This window comes from Callospermophilus lateralis, chromosome 7 (assembly GCF_048772815.1).
Source record: "Callospermophilus lateralis isolate mCalLat2 chromosome 7, mCalLat2.hap1, whole genome shotgun sequence".
NCBI classification, from domain to species: domain Eukaryota; kingdom Metazoa; phylum Chordata; class Mammalia; order Rodentia; family Sciuridae; genus Callospermophilus; species Callospermophilus lateralis.
Genome location: NC_135311.1, coordinates 3,631,241 through 3,648,458, shown reverse-complemented (window position 1 = coordinate 3,648,458; position 17,218 = coordinate 3,631,241). Strand labels below are relative to the sequence as shown.

Sequence of the window (17,218 nt, the reverse complement as noted above, 5' to 3'; positions counted from 1 at the left end):
TTCCTCTTCACCCTGGGTTCCCAAAAAATTCCTAATTATTTCTCTCACTCCCTACGGGATAAGGGAGGAGAAGGGGAATGGGCCTTCTAGTATCTGATTAAGGAGGGTTAGGGAGCTGGGAGTGGCCGCCTGGAAAGGGCAGGAGCCTGTCAACACGCACACGCTGAGCTTCCACACCCACGCAGCAGCAGCCTTCAGAGGCTGAGAGAAGCCGACAGGGACTGTGAACCACTGCCCCAAGGAACAGGGGAACAGCTCGGGAAACCAGCTCAGCATTAGATGGGCCCTCAGTGGTCTGCAAAGAGAGGCCGTTCCCAGCCAGGGAAAGAGGTACGCTGGCTACTGGTCTGCAGACCTCTTCCCGGAGCCTCCTGTGGGTTAGTGATCATTTTGGTTGTTTGTCTGCTTTTTAGGAGAGATGGTTAAGAGAGTGAGAGGGAGATAAGCTGCCATCTGTCAGAACAGTTTTCCTGCGGGAGCAGAGGTTAAGCAGCCTCGATGGGTCCTGTTGGCTAAGATCTGTTTCTCCACCTCCCACTGCCCAGAAAAGCTAACGGTGAACCCTGCAGATCTGCACTAGCCAGTGTGGTCTCTTAGAACCACCCATGGCTCTGACACTTGAAATGTGGCTGTAGGTGTTAGATGTGCTGGAAATGTAAAAGACACTCTGGATCTTGAAGACTTAGTGTGAAAATAATGTAAAGTATTTTGCTAATAACTTTTTATTGATTACATGTTGAAATAGAATTTGGATATAGCAGGTTAAAAAAATATAGACTATTGGGCCAGAGTTGTGGCTCAGTGGTAGAGCGCTTGCTAGCATGCATGAGGCATCCTCAGCACCACATAAATAAATAAATAAATAAATAAAATATATTTAAGAATTAAAAAATAAAGATAGGGTCTCGCTGAGTTGCTGAGGCTAACTTTGTACTAGTGATCCTCCTGTCTCAGCCTCCAGAGACACAGGGATTAAAGGTGTGCACCATCACACCCAGCATTCCTAGCCCTGTTTATGTATTTGTTAAATATTTTTGAGTTGTAGATGGACACAGTTGCTTTATTTTATGTTTGTGTGGTGCTGAGGATCAAACCCAGTGCCTCACGGGTGCTAGGCAAGCGCTCTACCACTGAGCCACAACCCCAGCTCCTCTTTTTATGTTTTATTTTGATACAGGATCTCACTAAATTGCCAAGGCTGAAGTCACTGGGATTACAGGTAGGCACCACCATGCCCGGCACTTTATCCTTTCTTGACTGGTCACTCCCTATTGTCCAGATGCCCGTATGTGAGAGAGGCTACTTTTGCTTTCTTAACAGCATCTCTCTTCTCACTATTACATATTGTGTTTTTCTGTCTCACTTCCCCACTTGGGGTAGAAGCCACTTGAAGGCAGGAAGGTTCCATAATCTGTCCTTTGTACTTTCATAATTCTGCTGCAGACGTTTTCATTGGGTTCAGCGAAGCAGTAAGTACTGGATGATCAGCTGCTCTGCCCACATAGGCCATCACATTTTACATTTTCTAAAAAAATATCCCAATTATCTGGCATTTCTCACTTCCTCAGAATCTTAAAACCAGGAACAGGACTCTTCCTTTATAAAGTCAATAATCTTTTTACATAGGGCAGGTAGCTTTGACTGCAAAGGAATAAGAAAGAGGGATGGTGGGCAGAGAAAGTATCTTGGAAGAATTAGGGCGTGAGGCCTCATTTCCTCCTGGAGAAAAACTCCCCAGAATATGCCCCTGAGTCATAGGGTTCCACCCCCCAATCTTTACCTCACGGGGCTCCCATCCCCCTGTCCTGAAAGAACATCAGAGATGTGCCAGGAGGGTCTGATGAGAGCTCCCCCCTTCTAAATCCAGCTTCTTTTCTCAGGCTGACACCTCCCATCTGGGGCCACAGATAAAGTGAAGGATCAGAGGCATTTTGTTGGCTGCCGCCGTCTCCCCAATTACTGACTGGGAGGAGGAGTGAGAGAAGTTCATTGAAATTCATTTTTGTGAATGTTTAATATTTCAATTAATATGATTAGGTCCAAGCCTGAATGAGCCTCAGGGCGGCAGCTCTGCTGAGAAGACACAGAGTAATGAGATCAGTGGGGCTGTGGGGTCTTCCCTTCTGCATCCTCAGAGGGCATGATCTATTTAGCATCTCCATAAATACCAAGATCAGATTAGAAGGCAGGAAAGCAGCAGTGGGGGTGGGCAACTACTACCTGACTCAAAGCCACCTTGGAGATAGGATCTGAGGGGACCTGGCCCCTGAGTTCCTACTACTATTACTACTGCCCTCACCCCATCTCCATCTCAGGGTCCCCTACTGAGGGCCTGGGCATCCACAGGATGAAGTGTACACAAATCTTCACACACACACATCCACTCAGATATACGCACCTGTCAGAATGTAGCTTCAGGACACAAAAACCCAGGTTAAGGAAGGATGGCAGGCGGTCAGTATGGGATCAAGCAGTAGAAAGAAGGACTGTCTCACCCAGGGCTTAAATGAAGACAGAAGAGGAAGAAAGGTCAGGGTTAACCACTGGCCCCACTCCCAAGAGGAACGTTTGATGTGGGAGTTAAGTGCGAAGACTCAGGGGCCAGACTGCCCAGGCTCCAATCTCAGCAAGACCTCTTTCTAGCTGCATGGCCCGAGGCAAGTTGTTCAATCGCTCTGTACCTTGGATTCTTCGTCTCTGTTTGGAGACAACGATAGACTCCACCTCGCAGGGCGGTGGTGAGGTTTTAATGAGTTAGAAAGTAAAACACACTTGGAACAGTGCCTGGGACAATGTAAGTGCCATGTAAGTGCTGTTACTATTATTTCGCTTCCAGAAGAGGAGACTGTCAGCCTCTGGGATTGGGCTGGGACACATTTCAAAGACACAAGCACCACTGTGAAGACATCAGCCCCACCCTGGGGTGAGGAAGGGAATGACAGGGAGGGCGGGCGTTCTACAAAAGCTGTGAGTCCTGGTAGGAGAGCCTCTGAGGGCCACCACTGTCCCCGAGTGGGCCCAGTGAACGCAGGGGCAGGTTCCCTCAGATCCTGGAGCATACCAATCATGCTATAATTGTTTTCAGGGAATAATGGCCCCCAGAGGTGCTTCGGCACTCCTTTTGCTACCTGACTCAATTAGAGCGAGTCCCATCCAAGGAACTCACTTGAAGGAAGAAGCAAAGGAAGGAGTAATTTGGCTTTGCTTCCCTGACCGGGATCTTCCCACCGAGGGAATCAGGAGTCCACTCTTGTCAGAGGTTGTTTGCGTGGAGTGCTTGTTAAGCACCTTCTGCGCTTGAAAAAGACACGGTGCTAGACACGGGGAACAGTAGAACCCTGGACTGAACGCTGTCTTGGTCTTGAAGGCGCTTCCAAGTGCGACCTCCCGCTGGCCTCCCTGCCCACACACTTACACACCCGAACCCCGAGGGAGACAAGGGGTGTCGGCAAAGGCCAGCAAGCCACAGTGCTTCTTGGTTCCTTTTCTGGAAAACACAGTTCTCCTTCTGCCCTCATCTCAACCTGCTCTTCCTCTTCCCACCTCCCTTTCCTTTTTCCTCCCCGGGTCCCTTCTGCTCTGTCCCCAGACTCTGCGACCTGTGTCCCTCCCTGTCCATGCCTCCCTCCCTCTCAACCCGCCCAACTGTTGTATCCGTGATTTCCTTCCCGTGGTTTCTTCCCTGGGATCTCCACTCTCAGGCTCCCCAAATGCCGACTCCCTCTCCTCCCCGCCCCCAGCTCCCATCTCCTGGGTCTTCTTTCCAGCACCGGGGACAGCTCCAGCCCCCGGAACAATGGACCCCACCTTAGGGCTCCTCTATAAATTCTCCATCTTAGTGCCGGGCCCAACTCCTGGCTGGGGCTAAGATGGGGGAAGGGTGGTTATCGACAGGACCAGCTGCTCTTCTGGGGGCGGGAAGGGAGTCCGGGAGGACCGAGACGGAAAGAGGGCGTGGCTCTCGCCTGGCTTGTGCGTCCCTCTCCAGGGTAGAGAATTTGCATTCTGCCCCTGAGACTGACATCACCGCTGCCGGGGGAGAGGGGGTGGGAGTGGGGAGGGGGTGTGGAGGGGGAGGTTTTTGTTGAGGAGAGCGCGGCCGGAGAGCAGAGCTCCGGGACCCAGGTGACCGGGAGAGCAGGCGGCCCGCGGCGGGAGCAGCCGGCAGCAGCCCAGGCCCGGGGCCGGGGTGGGGTGGGGGGGGCGAGGGAGGACCTGAGGGGGCGGCAGGGCCACAGGGACCCCCGGAGCCCTGCCGCCGTCCGAGACCCAGCGTCTGGCATCTTTCGGACCCAGCAGAAGGACCGGCCACGGGGAGGTGTCCTCCCTGGGGAAGCCAGCGAGAGACCCACCTGCCCCACATCAGGAGGGCCCCCTCTGACGCCTGGCAGCCCTATCAGTCTCCGCCCAGCGCCCTGGCCAGGCCGGGTCCCCCACCTCCAGCCCCCTCGCCACGGCCCCCAGCCCCCCAAGTCCAGCACCCCTGCTGCGCCCCAGCCCTCGGGTCTTGGCCACACTGACCCCCATCCTGGGATCTCTGCCAGGTCTCCGGGAGGGAGACCGTGTGTTTGGGCTATGCCCCCTGGTGGCACGACAGTGTCTGCCTAGACCCCTGACCCCTAGCCCCGGCTCCCTGGGCCTCCTTTGTGTGAAGAGCTGCTCCTCTGCTCAGAGTGTTTGGGGGCCAAAGGGACAGCCAGCCCAGGCGGGGCCCCCGGCCCCCACCACTTGCCTCCTTGTTGGGCAGCTCCCCTGGCTTTGGGGCCTCTCCCTGCTCCCCTCGGCCCCTCCTCGTGGGCCGCCCCAATGAAGGAGCCGGATGCCATCAAGCTGTTTGTGGGGCAGATCCCGAGGCATCTGGAGGAAAAGGACCTGAAACCCATCTTCGAGCAGTTTGGTCGGATCTTCGAGCTGACTGTCATCAAGGACAAGTACACCGGGCTGCACAAGGGTGAGGGGTCAGGCTAGGCTGGAGAGGTGGCAGCGGGTGGACTGGGAGGTTGGGACGAAGGGAGAGGCCAGGCTGGAGAAATGGAGTGACCGGGAAGGGCTGATCTGGGGGGAGAAGTGCTCGGGCTCAGGGCACTCCGGAGGGAGGAGGTGGACGAGAACTCAGGTAGAGTGACCAGGGGACTGAGGGTGGAGGACTTAGGGGTGCGCTTTTGGGTGAAGAGTTTTCAAGAGGCTGCAAAAATGTGGATCCCAGAGATGAAAGGAGGTGTTGATGCTGTGGGTGGACTCCAGGAAGAATGAAGGGACAGGAGAGCTGGTTTGGAAGATAGGGAGCTGGAGGGGTGTGTGTGTGTGTGTGTGTGTGTGTGTGTGTGTGTGTGTGTCTTGGGCAGAACTGAGACTCTGAGTAGCCTCAGATAATGTTGGGACGTGGTCAGGGCACAGAGTCAGGTGCCCAGCCTGTGGAAATGACCTGGGCAAGGCAGCCCCAGGACTGAAGAGGGGGACCTGAGAAGTAGGGCATGAAGGATAGATTGGTGAGGGTCTGAGTAGCAGGGAGGATGGCCCTGAGGTCTCTCCAGGGACTGTGTGGCTAAGCAGGGTTGACCCAGGGTCAGGGCTTGACGAGCTCCAGTCTCTGGGGAAAGGAGGGCCACACTCCCTCCCTCCCACCACTTCCGGCTAACTGCTCTCTCCTCTCCTTCTCTGATCCACTCTCCACCCTGTACCTGCCTCCCCTGGCATTAGGGAGACATGAGAAAGCAGGCAAACCTGGAGAGCAGAGGGGTGGCCAAGATGGAGGGGAAGAAAAGGCAAGGGAGGAAGAGGAAGGAGAGCGGATGAGGAAGAGAGAGCCAGGCTATGAGCTCTCGTCTGGGCCCTCTCCTAAGAGCCTGGCACCCTCCCTGGTCCACCTCACCAGCATGCAGAGTCCAGGTCTCTGGCCCACTTCTGAGACGGAGTGTCTACCCCTCAGAGCTCCCCACCCCAGCGGGCAGGAGAGGGCAAGATGGGAAAAGCCCCCTCAGTCCTCGTCTCCTGGGGGAGCCCGTCAGGGAGGGAGGCCAGGACTCAACCCCACCCTGTCTCTCTGCCCCTGCCCCTCCTCAGGATGTGCCTTCCTGACATACTGTGCCCGCGATTCAGCCCTGAAGGCCCAGAGCGCCCTGCACGAACAGAAGACGCTTCCAGGGGTGAGTGCCATCCTGTGCAGGGATGAAGGTCTTAGAGGTGGCAGGGGACTCCTCCCCCCTGTCATCACCAGGAAGTCCCTCTCTTCTCAGCATCCACCTTTCTTACTGCAGATGCATGCATTTTCCTCTTCTTACCTGGAGAGGAGGAACGAGAACCTTTAGTGGAGTAAACTGACCTTTCCTTTCTGAGGCGCAGAGGCAGCCCCTCCCCCACTTCCCAACTTGCCCTCAGGACCCTGCTGGAGGGAGACTCAGTGGGCAGTGTGGGGAGAAGACCCTGGACCAGGAGCCACGGGTCGGGTTGACAGAGGCACCCAAGCACTCTTTTGTGGCTCTGGAGAAGCAGCCTGGGGGACTGTGAGATGGGGGAGGGGTGCTGCCGCCCTGGGACTAGGCAGCTGGGCCTGCTGGTTGGCATCCTGGTGCTGGTTTCTGAACTCAGTCATGCTCCCTCGGGTCTCCAAGGAGGAGCCCTGGGAACAGAGGCACAGGCCTAGGGCTCGGGCAAGGCCTGGACATGAGGATGAGGTAGCCAGGACAGGGCTTGCAACTCTGTGGGGAAGCAGGCCTGCCCCTGCCCCTGCCCAGTGCGCCCAGGGAGGCTGGGATGGCCCTGATGTGCCCCCCCCCCCCCCCAGTAAGGTCACATCTCTTTGTTTCTTTTCTCAGTCGGCCTTGCAGACTGTCCCAAGCTTGGGCTGCCAACTGAGGTTAGGAATAAAGAATCTCAGACTGCCCCCCCACCAAACTCATGGAACTGAAGGGAGAGGAGACCCCATTCCCTTTTGCTCTGTCTGCATCTGTTTTCCCCAGACTGTGAATCCCAGGAAGTACTTCCTGAGATCTAACTCCACCCCGGCTCTCAGCAAACATTTGCTCAGCACAGTCTGGGTGCTGGAGACACATCTGGCCTCTATTCCTTCCCCACGTGGGAAGCAGAGAATGGTGCTGATCATCCATCTCTTCCTGGGAGGGAAACAGACAGAACAGATGGGGGCGGGGAGGACAGCATCCAAGAAAATCAGAACCCTTTGAACCTCTCCCAACGTCAAACCCTTCCAGGTCCTCCCTGGCCTCTGCCCTCAGCTGCCCTTCCCCCACCACCTCGTCCCACTCAGTCGCTAGAACAGAGTCCCCTGCACAGCAGAGGAGGACCGTGCATGTGTGCGAGAGGCTCTGGGATCCAGGGCGAGCCTGTGTTCATGCACGCACGCATGTGAGCACCCAGAAGGCCAGATGTGGGGGGGTGGGCACACCTGAGCCTGGTCCCCACTGAGTCCCATCTTTCTTTCCCTCCCTTCTCTCTCTGGAGGCCCCTAACAAATCAAGAGTTTTCACGTCCATTGCCATTAGCCTTTCCCTGTTGTCTCCCTATTTCAGAGTCTCTGCAGAAACCAGAGGGGATCAGGGGAAGAGAGAGAGAGAGGGAGAGAGAGAGAGAGAGAGAGAGAGAGAGAGAGAAGGGAGACCAAAGTGGGACTTGGAGACAGGCAGGGGTGGGTGTGAGTCCCAAGTGTGGGTCCTGCCACTGGGGGTATCTACCCTGTGTCCAGGACACAGAGACACTGCCTACCCTTCTTAAGGCCCCAGGGAGCGGGAGGGAGGAGGGAGCCCAGGTTAATGATTGTCTAGCCCTTCTCCAAAGCTTCCTGGAGACACAGAGTTCCCACATTGGCCCTTGCCCCAGGGGACAGAATCTAGAGAGATCTGACAGCTTCCAATAAGAGATGAGGGGTCCCACTCTCCCACGGGGGTGCCTCTGGCCAGGGCTGGGGGAGCAGACCCAAGGAGCTCAAGGCAAGCAGGTGTCTGCAAGCAAGTCCTCCTGGTCCTTTTTACCCTCCTGGTTCTTTGCCCCTTGCCTTTTCCCTTAGATAGTGTGTGTGTGTGTGTGTGTGTGTGTGTGTGTGTGTGTGTGTATGTACAGTGTGTCAGCTGCTGCATGATTCTGTTGGGAAGTTCTTCCTACTCTGTAATCTCCAAGCCCTCCTACTGCAGGTCCCCTTCTGCCCAGTATCGTGGATTAACCCAGGGGTGCACAACCACTAAGCTACAACCTCAGCCCTTTTTATTTTTTAGTTTGAGACAGGGTCTCACTAAGATGCTGAGGCTGGCCTCAAACTTGCAATCCTCCTACCTCAACCTTCCAAGTATCTGGTATTATAAGTATGCACCACCATGCCTGGTGCAGGTTCTTTTTTTAATAAGAGCATTTAACCCTCTTTCCTTGCTCCCCATCTTTTTTATCCCCAAATCTAGAAGGTGCTACCATATTAGAGTAGTGTTTGGGGCTGCATAAAGAAAGAATGGGGGTTGCATCTATGACTATTAAGCCCCACTTCCTCTTCTCTCCAGTAATAGCTCCCAGGGGCTGCTTTGCTACAGGTTCCTGAAGGGGTCCTGTGAGCCAGGTGGGGTCTCCTGGAGGATGCATCTGTTTGTCCTCTTCTTTTTCCTTCACTCTGTGAAATCCCACTCTGTGGACGGGGGAAGGTGGGCTCTGGCCCCACCTGTGAGTGGTCCCGGGAACAGAGAAGAGTAGTGGAGTCAGGAGTGGAAGACCTGCACCCTCCAGACAATCAGACTTTGTGGGAACAATGAGCTCTTCTTGAAAAGGGGGCTTTGCTCTTGGTGGGAAGGATGGGGACTTAAAAGTGATCCTGTCCGAGGCAGCTCAGCGATTCTTGGTTGGGGTACAAGTCGCCCCTTCCTCTTTGGGAGGCCCTGGGGAGGGCTTATCACCTGGTGGGTGGTAGCTAGGGAAGAGGCGCCTGCCGGGTTGCCAGGTAAACAGGGCACAGCTGGGCTCAGGGGAGGGGGCAGGTGTGCCAGAGCTGAGCTAACAAAGCCTGAGCTTCCCACAGGAAGTGCTGGGCCAGGAGGAAGGAGGCTGGAAGTGGGCACCGGGGGCCTGGAGGGAGTGGCAGTCTCCCTCGCCATGGTGCCCGCTGCGGCCTGGGCACTGGAGTGTCTGAGAATCCACCTCAGCCGTGCTGTTTACTGTGAGCTATTTTCGTGCCTGCAAGTCTGTGCAGGGAGGGAACCACATCCTTTCTCTCTGGGTCCCAGGTTCCAACCAGAACAGCAAATCCCCAAGAGCCTGTTGGGAAGGGGTTGGTGCCACGCATTAGAGTGCCCTGTGCTGAGCCCCTGGTGGGGCCAGCTGGTTCTGCCAAGGTGTCTGTGAGGAAATCTCCGGATTGTTTTGGCTGTGGTACAGGAGAGGAGGTGAATGACCATGAAGCCCCTGGCTTCTGACCCCAGACCTACACACACACACACACACACACACACACACACACACACACACTCCTAAGGAGATTGAGCCCCAGATGGGATAATCCCAGATTGGTGGGAGATAAAGCTGGGGGCTGTTGGCTGGAGGATTTGTGGACTGTGACCTCCCTCCCCCACCAGCTGCTCTCAGATCCAGAGATCTGGGGGTGGGGCCTGGCGGGTTCCGGGTGGGTCCCAGGCTGTGGAGGCCTGACTTGCAGAGTGCCAGGCCTGACTTGGCACACGGGTCCAGCCTAAGGAGGTGCAGGGGCAGTGTCATTTCTGCATTTTGTGTTGAGTGATGCCACACAGAGTCTCCAAACGCTGGGACACCAGCGTGGAAGGGAACCTGACTGGAGACCACCTGGTCCGCCCCCTTGTTTTTCAGATGAGGAAGTTGAAGGGCAGAGCAGAGAGTGACTGACCCAAGGTCACACAACTAGTGGAAGGCTGGGCTGGTTGGTCCCATGCCCAGGTCTCCTAACTCACAGCCTCACCCCCAGAATGCAAAGGAACAGTTTGCTTACTTTGTAAAAAAAATTTTTTTAGTTGTAGATGAGCACACAGCATCTTTATTTTCATGAGGTGCTGAGGATCGAACCCGGTGCCTCACACGCCCAAAGCAGGCGCTTTACCACTGAGCCCAGCCCCGGCCCCGACTCTTACTTTTATTTATTCACAGGCACTGGAATAGGACTGCCCCACCATCAGGTGAATGAGGGGGACAGGTGTGGTCCCAGTGGTCAAAGTCCTCAGACATTGCAGCTGAGTCCTTCTCCATTTCCGGTTCCTACCGAGCTCCCCACCCTGCTAAGGAAACCAACCTGTGGGAGTCATTTCCAAGTCCTCTCACCAAACAAGACATGGAGAGTGGAGCTAGCGATTCCCATCCCCACTGAAGACTGAACAAAGGGGGACACGACAGGGGTCAGGGAGAGGGGAGAGCTCTGGGGGACTTCTGAGCCAGGGAGAATCGCTGAGGAGCTGGGGACATCCTCTGTTCCTTCAGCGCTGTCTCTGCAGATGGCTGGGATGTGCTCTGGAGGAGGGAGGCAGAGAAGGGGCAGTGTGGCCCCCACCGGCTGGCTCTGCACACCTCCCTGCAGGACCAGGACGCTTTCCTGGCCCCTCCCCCACCTCCCAGCCCCCACCCAATCCTCCACCCCAGCAAAACCCTGTTCCCACCCCCCTCCCCACTCCTGCTCCGGGTGTGTGGAGCAGCCGAAGTGATGACGTCACCACGGTCGCCAGGGCGACGGGGACGGATAAATCAGGCTGAGTGGGCGGTTGCCATGGTGCGCATTCTCCCGTTGCCACGGAGACTGGGCATCTGCTCCCTTTGTGCTGCCCGAGTGCCTTCCCCCTGGGGTCAAGGGGTGTAGGGGGGCAGAAAGAGAAGCAGACACACCTCCAGGGGTCAGAAGGAAGTCTGGGCCTCTGTGGGGGTCTACCTCAGTCTAGAGTCCTTGGGGGCTTCTCCATGGGGTGGCCTGTGTGGCTCCGACTTTGTAGAAGGAAGGCAGTTCTTGAGTAGTCCCTTGGCTGGATTTTGTCTCAGGACCTGGGTCCTATGGGCAGGACCCCTTCTCCCCTAGGAAGAGTAGCACCCGTCCCTGGGCCAGGCACTGGGGCCAAGCTGAGCCCATGTGCCCATGAGCATCTTCCTCACATCCTCTCTCTCCTGCCTCTAATCCCCTCGGGTCCTAATCCTAGACAAGATTAGGCCCGGCCCTTGCTGCCCATCGGAAACTTAGGGGCTAGGGAAACTGCCTGGGCCTGGGGCTTGCTCTCCCAGCCTCTGCAGGCCAGCGGGAGGCTCCTGGGAGTTCTGGGAGGCCCTAGATCTGCCTTCTCTTCTCTCCTTCAGATGAACAGGCCGATCCAGGTCAAGCCCGCCGACAGCGAGAGCCGAGGAGGTAGGTCCGCACCTGAGACTCCATGCCTCTCTTCCCACCCCAGGCCCAGGGCTTGGGGAGGTGAGGGGCAGTCTTCCTCCAGGAAGAAATTCTGATCATTCTGAAGAGTTCCCAGGCCAGATGGAGAGGGGAGTCCGTGTGGTTGCAGGGGATGGAGATTGGCCTCGGGAGAGATGGCCACGCGGAGGCTCAGTGGAGTGCAAGTCCTTCCCAGCCGCCAGCACCCTACTCCCAGTCGGCACCCACTTCACACCCTGGCGTTGGTCCCCAGGGCGGGAAGTAGTGGCAGACTCCAGGGGACAGTAGCTGGAGGCCTGAGCATGTCCTTCCTCCTGTGCCCTACCCCCCAGAAGACCGGAAGCTCTTTGTGGGGATGCTAGGGAAGCAGCAGACAGATGAGGACGTCCGGAAGATGTTCGAGCCCTTTGGGACCATAGATGAGTGCACTGTGCTCCGGGGGCCAGATGGCACCAGCAAAGGTAGTTACCCGCTCCTCTCCCGGCCGGCCTTCCTGTCCCTCCCTGCTGGTCCCTTATCAGTTGGTCTCCCGTGGCCTTGAGGTGGGGCTCACCCTCTCTTCTTTACCTCCACCTCTCTAGGCTGCGCCTTCGTGAAGTTCCAGACCCATGCTGAGGCCCAGGCCGCCATCAACACCCTCCACAGCAGCCGGACTCTGCCTGTGAGCCCAGCCCCCTCCCCAGCCTCCCCTCCCCAGGTCCTGGCGCAGAGGGGCAGTCCACTCAGGATAGGATTCTTCACTCATTGGTGGTGCTGGGGACGGAACCCAGGGCCTCCTGACGCAAGGCAGGCACTCTACCAACTGAGCTGCGTCCCCAGCCCTCTTCAGTTATTTGAAAGGAATGTCTTGGCAGAAAAACAAACCCTTCAGGGCCATATGTCAAAGAGCATCTCCCCACCTCTCTTCTCCTATACCCACCTCACCCTCAGTCCCAGTCCCTCACCTCCTCTTCCGCCTCCGTTCCTCAGCCCTTCCATCCTCCTACATGGCTTTCAGACCTGCCATATCCCCACCCCACTTGCTGGGGTGCCAGACTCTTGCTCAGAAGCCCCATGCATGTTGACATGGGTGTTGGTCACCTGAGTGCCTCTGGGAACTCCCAGCAGACTCCCGAGCTCTGAGAGGTGGCAGTTGTCTCCAGCAGAGCTGGGCAGCCTTGAGCGGGGCTCGGAGGGGAGGAGACAGCAGGGGATGGAGAACCCTGTTAGGTGACCCCAGGCCCCTGCCACTCTAGAGCCTAAGATTCTATGACAGTCCTTGAAAATGTCCCAGTGTGTATTTAATTCAGCTCAGGCTGGTGTTAGAGCTTGAGGCTGCATCCACCGAGCACACCATGAGGACCAGGCTGTGGGCAGGAGCCCTATAGGGAGGTGGGGGCAGCTCTGGGGCAGGAGTAGACTTCTGCTGTGGCTCTTCCACCAAGGGGAGGACTTCCAGGTATGGATCCTCTGGAGGAGCAGTGACGCCCTTTCACGGTCCCCGACTCTTTCTAAAGGCCTTTTTGGACTCTTTCTAGCCTTTTGCATGTCCTGGCACAGGAGAGGGTAGAGCAGAATCTCCCCATTTGGCATAAACCAAATGGTGGCTTCTGATCCAAAGACACCAGTACAGGAGGCGGGACGAGGCCAGGTGCTGGCCCCTGGGGAAGAGAGGTGCTGACTGTCTCTCTCTCTGACCTGCATGTGGGGCCCGTGCCCAGGGTGCCTCATCCAGCCTGGTGGTGAAGTTCGCTGACACCGAGAAGGAGCGAGGTCTGCGACGCATGCAGCAGGTGGCCACCCAGCTGGGCATGTTCAGCCCCATCGCCCTCCAGTTTGGAGCCTACAGCGCCTACACCCAGGCCGTAAGCACTCGCCCTGGCTGAGCCTGGCCTGTCCCGTCTCTCCTGGCCGCCGTGTCCTGCCCCATCTTCCCGACACATTGGGCCCAGCCCACCTTGTGTCCCTCTTTCCAGCTGATGCAGCAGCAGGCGGCCCTGGTAGCGGCCCACAGTGCCTACCTCAGCCCCATGGCCACCATGGCTGCCGTGCAGATGCAGCACATGGCCGCCATCAATGCCAATGGCCTCATCGCCACCCCCATCACCCCCTCCTCAGGTGAGGCCTGTGCAGGGCAGGGCGGGGCTGGGCATCACGGGGGCCAGGGCACTACGGCCTGGTGGGGCCCAGGGGGGCTGGTTGCTCCGCCGCCCTCGGACTCGCTGACTGGGTCTCCGCCTCTGTGTCCCCTTCTCCACTGTCTCTGTGGCTCTCTCCTCCCAGGAACCAGCACCCCTCCTGCCATCGCTGCCACGCCCGTCTCTGCCATCCCTGCTGCCCTGGGCGTCAACGGCTACAGCCCGGTGCCCACCCAGCCCACTGGGCAGCCTGCCCCCGACGCTCTGTATCCCAACGGGGTTCACCCCTACCCAGGTGGGCCCTCCGCCTGTCACCCTGCCTGGTCCTCCTCCAAGCCACCTGTCCTGTCCTGGCAGTCACACCACACCGCCCCTATCTAGCCCCAGGGTTTCAGGGCCGGTCAGGCTCCTCCATCTTGGGCAGGGGTACTCCCTATTTCTGACCAGGGAAGCTGGGGCTCAGAGCTGGGACTACACCTCCAGGGTAGCACGACAACCACACCCCAGTCCTTCCTTCCTATGACCCTGCACCCCGTGCTCAGCGGAGGCTCTCTCCCTGCCCGTCTCTGCGTCTCTGCCCAGAGGTGGGGCTCCTGCTGGGTGCCAGCCACTCAGGGTCCCTGCTCTCCGCAGCCCAGAGCCCCGCGGCCCCCGTGGACCCCCTGCAGCAGGCCTACGCAGGGATGCAGCACTATACAGGTGAGGCTCCTCGCACAGGCCCTGCCCAGGTGGGGGGACCACAAGAGGAAGGAGGCCAGGCGTGGATCTGGGCTTCTCGGCTCTGCCAGTGCCTCCTTGCACTTTCCGGACAAGCCTTATCCACAGGATGGGTCTGGAGGGCTGAGGGACTTTTCCTGACAGACCCTTAGCTCTGGGGATCCCACTGGCCTGGGTGAGGGGAGGGAGATCTGTCCGTTACCGTTCTCTGTCCCCCCCCAGCAGTCTACCCTCGGCTCTGTCTGTCCCCCCCAGCAGCCTACCCTCGGCTCTCTCTGTCCCCCCCAGAAGCCTACCCTTGGCTCTCTCTGTCCCCGCCCCCAGCAGCCTACCCTCGGCTCTCTCTGTCCCCCCAGAAGCCTACCCTTGGCTCTCTCTGTCCCCCCAGCAGCCTACCCTTGGCTCTCTCTGTCCCCCCAGCAGCCTACCCTCGGCTCTCTCTGTCCCCCCAGAAGCCTACCCTCGGCTCTCTCTGTCCCCCCAGCAGCCTACCCTCGGCTCTCTCTGTCCCCCCCAGAAGCCTACCCTCTGCTCTCTCTGTCCCCCCCAGAAGCCTACCCTCGGCTCTCTCTGTCCCCCCCAGAAGCCTACCCTCTGCTCTCTCTGTCCCCGCCCCCAGCAGCCTACCGTCAGCTCTCTCTGTCCCCCCCAGAAGCCTACCCTCTGCTCTCTCTGTCCCCGCCCCCAGCAGCCTACCCTCGGCTCTCTCTGTCCCCCCCAGAAGCCTACCCTCTGCTCTCTCTGTCCCCCCCCCCAGCAGCCTACCCTTGGCTCTCTCTGTCCCCCCCAGAAGCCTACCCTCTGCTCTCTCTGTCCCCACCCCCAGCAGCCTACCCTCGGCTCTCTCTGTCCCCCCAGAAGCCTACCCTCGGCTCTCTCTGTCCCCTCAGCAGCCTACCCGGCAGCCTACAGCCTGGTTGCGCCCGCGTTCCCGCAGCCTCCCGCCCTAGTGGCCCAGCAGCCTCCACCTCCGCCTCAACAGCAGCAGCAGCAACAGCAGCAGCAGCAGCAGCAGCAGCGAGAAGGTGCCAGGCCTGGGCAGGGTCCGCATAGCCACAGCCTTCAGGGATAGGAAGGTCCTCCTTGTGGTCTCAGGGACTTCCGATTGCCCTGTGCCAAACCTAGCTCCTGCCTGTGTGTGGGGATGAAAACAAATGGGGACGAGGTGGCCGGAGCCCTGGCCACATGCTGGGCTAGGAGTGGAGGGTCCCGCGGGGTCTGCTTCCCGGCACCCTGTTGCTCATGTCCTCGGTCTCTGCCGCCACCCAGGCCCTGATGGCTGTAACATCTTCATCTACCACCTGCCCCAGGAGTTCACGGACTCAGAGATCCTCCAGATGTTTGTCCCCTTTGGCCATGTCATCTCAGCCAAAGTCTTTGTTGACCGGGCCACCAATCAGAGCAAATGTTTTGGTAAGAATACGATGATCCAAAAGACCAAGTGTAGACATGTTGTTGTTGTTGTTGCCAAACTCCACGTTAGAACACGGTCTGATACCACTGAAAGTGCTGTGGTCACGATGGGCCCTGTACCTGAGATCCCGAGTGTCCGAGGGCAGGGCAGGACCATCTCTGACACACCCTGCATCCCACACTTATTGCACTGAGCTCTTCTCTTCCTGTAGAAAACCACAGCTTCGTCCTTGTTAGGACCAACGTTGGCCAGAACATGGCTGGCTGGTAGAGCGGGTGCTTAGCACGCCTGAGGCCCTGGGTTTGATTCTGGGCATGTACATCCACAAAAGTTCGCCCGCCAAATTCATGCTTGATGGAGTCAAGTAGGCTCAGTCTGGGGAGTTTGGTTTTCCAAAGGGGGTAGGTCTTAGTCGCTTCACATCTTTGAAAGGTTGCTCCAGGGACTTTGTTTCAAAGCCATGTAAGGTCTGGCGATGACAGTTTTCAAAAGGCCGATTCAGACATGACCAGGCAGAGGAAGAGGCCGCCCTGCAGAGAGTGCTGGAAAGCGTGTCCTCGTTCTGTAAGTGGCTGCGCTGGGATGGCGCGTTCAGCCTACCCATCAACACGCACTTCCTGAAGCCTATGGTGTGCAGGCAGTATTCTAGGCATTAGCAGACCTAGAAGAAGTAGGTCTGGAAAGCTGCAGCTCCAGCCCTAGGCCCACGGCAGGAGAGGGAGGTGGGCCGGCTGGCCTTATGCCCCTCTCCCCCCAGGCTTTGTGAGTTTCGACAATCCAGCCAGTGCCCAGGCGGCCATCCAGGCCATGAATGGTTTCCAGATCGGCATGAAGCGCCTCAAAGTCCAGCTAAAGCGGCCTAAGGATGCCAACCGGCCCTACTGAGGGCTCCAGGTGGGTGCTGCTCTGGTGTTGTGCCCCCCTCTCCAACCCCCACACTGCAGCCAGGGCCCTCGAATGTGCCACTCACCCTTCCCACCATCCTCAGGGGCCACCCCACCCTACCCGGCTCTGGGCATGGGAAACGGACCCGGGAAACTGCCCCAGCTGTTGTTCAGTCACCTCTCTCTCTCTCTCTCTCTCTCTCTCTCTCTCTCTCTCTCTCTCTCACACACACACACACACACACACACACTCACTCACACTCACTCCATGTGAGCCCAGGAGGAACCGAGTCTGTCTGTGTCTGCCCCAGAGCGTCACACCACCTGTTCTGTTTGTCCGGTCAGTGTGTCCGTGTCTGTGTCTCTCTCACTCTCTGGTTTTCCTTTGGGTTGATGAAATTAGGAGAGCAGGTTTGGGGGAGCAAGGTTTGGTTTAGGGTACTTGAGGGTCCTAGAGTCACTGGCTTCTGGAATCTCTGTCCTCCCAGTGGTGGAAACACCAGGAAAGGGCCCAGGGCCGACTGGGGCAGCCCGAGCTGCAGGCCTCGTGGGAGTCACTTTGGTTTAGGTGGCGGAGGTTGGAATGTTGCATTGCCTGGTGAATTTCGCTTAGCAGCCCCTCACCCCACTGTGGGCCAGCGTCCCAACCTCAGGACCACAGATCTGTGCGCCTTGGTTATTTTGTGTTAATCTCCTTTGGACTAAACCCCTGGATAAAAAAAAAAAAAAC

The 17,218-nt window shown here is 57.8% G+C and overlaps 1 protein-coding gene across 50 annotated transcripts; it reads left to right on the top strand.

Annotated features, from left to right (window-relative positions):
* The first annotated feature begins 4,806 nt into the window (after positions 1 to 4,806).
* Celf3 (CUGBP Elav-like family member 3) lies at positions 4,807 to 16,489 on the top strand. 50 transcript variants are annotated; one of them, XM_076860374.1, is made up of 13 exons: positions 4,807 to 4,951; positions 6,064 to 6,146; positions 11,290 to 11,338; positions 11,689 to 11,817; positions 11,938 to 12,017; positions 13,057 to 13,200; positions 13,312 to 13,453; positions 13,619 to 13,768; positions 14,107 to 14,172; positions 15,081 to 15,139; positions 15,194 to 15,215; positions 15,460 to 15,603; positions 16,362 to 16,489. In XM_076860374.1, exons 1-13 carry the CDS (start codon positions 4,807 to 4,809, stop codon positions 16,487 to 16,489), a joined length of 1,341 nt encoding a protein of 446 aa, XP_076716489.1. The 50 variants fall into 50 exon arrangements, with proteins under 50 accessions (XP_076716489.1, XP_076716494.1, XP_076716492.1 ...); XM_076860379.1 differs by having other exon boundaries at positions 15,081 to 15,142; positions 15,197 to 15,215; positions 15,460 to 15,543; XM_076860377.1 differs by having other exon boundaries at positions 14,107 to 14,184; positions 15,081 to 15,142; positions 15,197 to 15,215; positions 15,460 to 15,543.
* Positions 16,490 to 17,218: the final 729 nt, after the last annotated feature.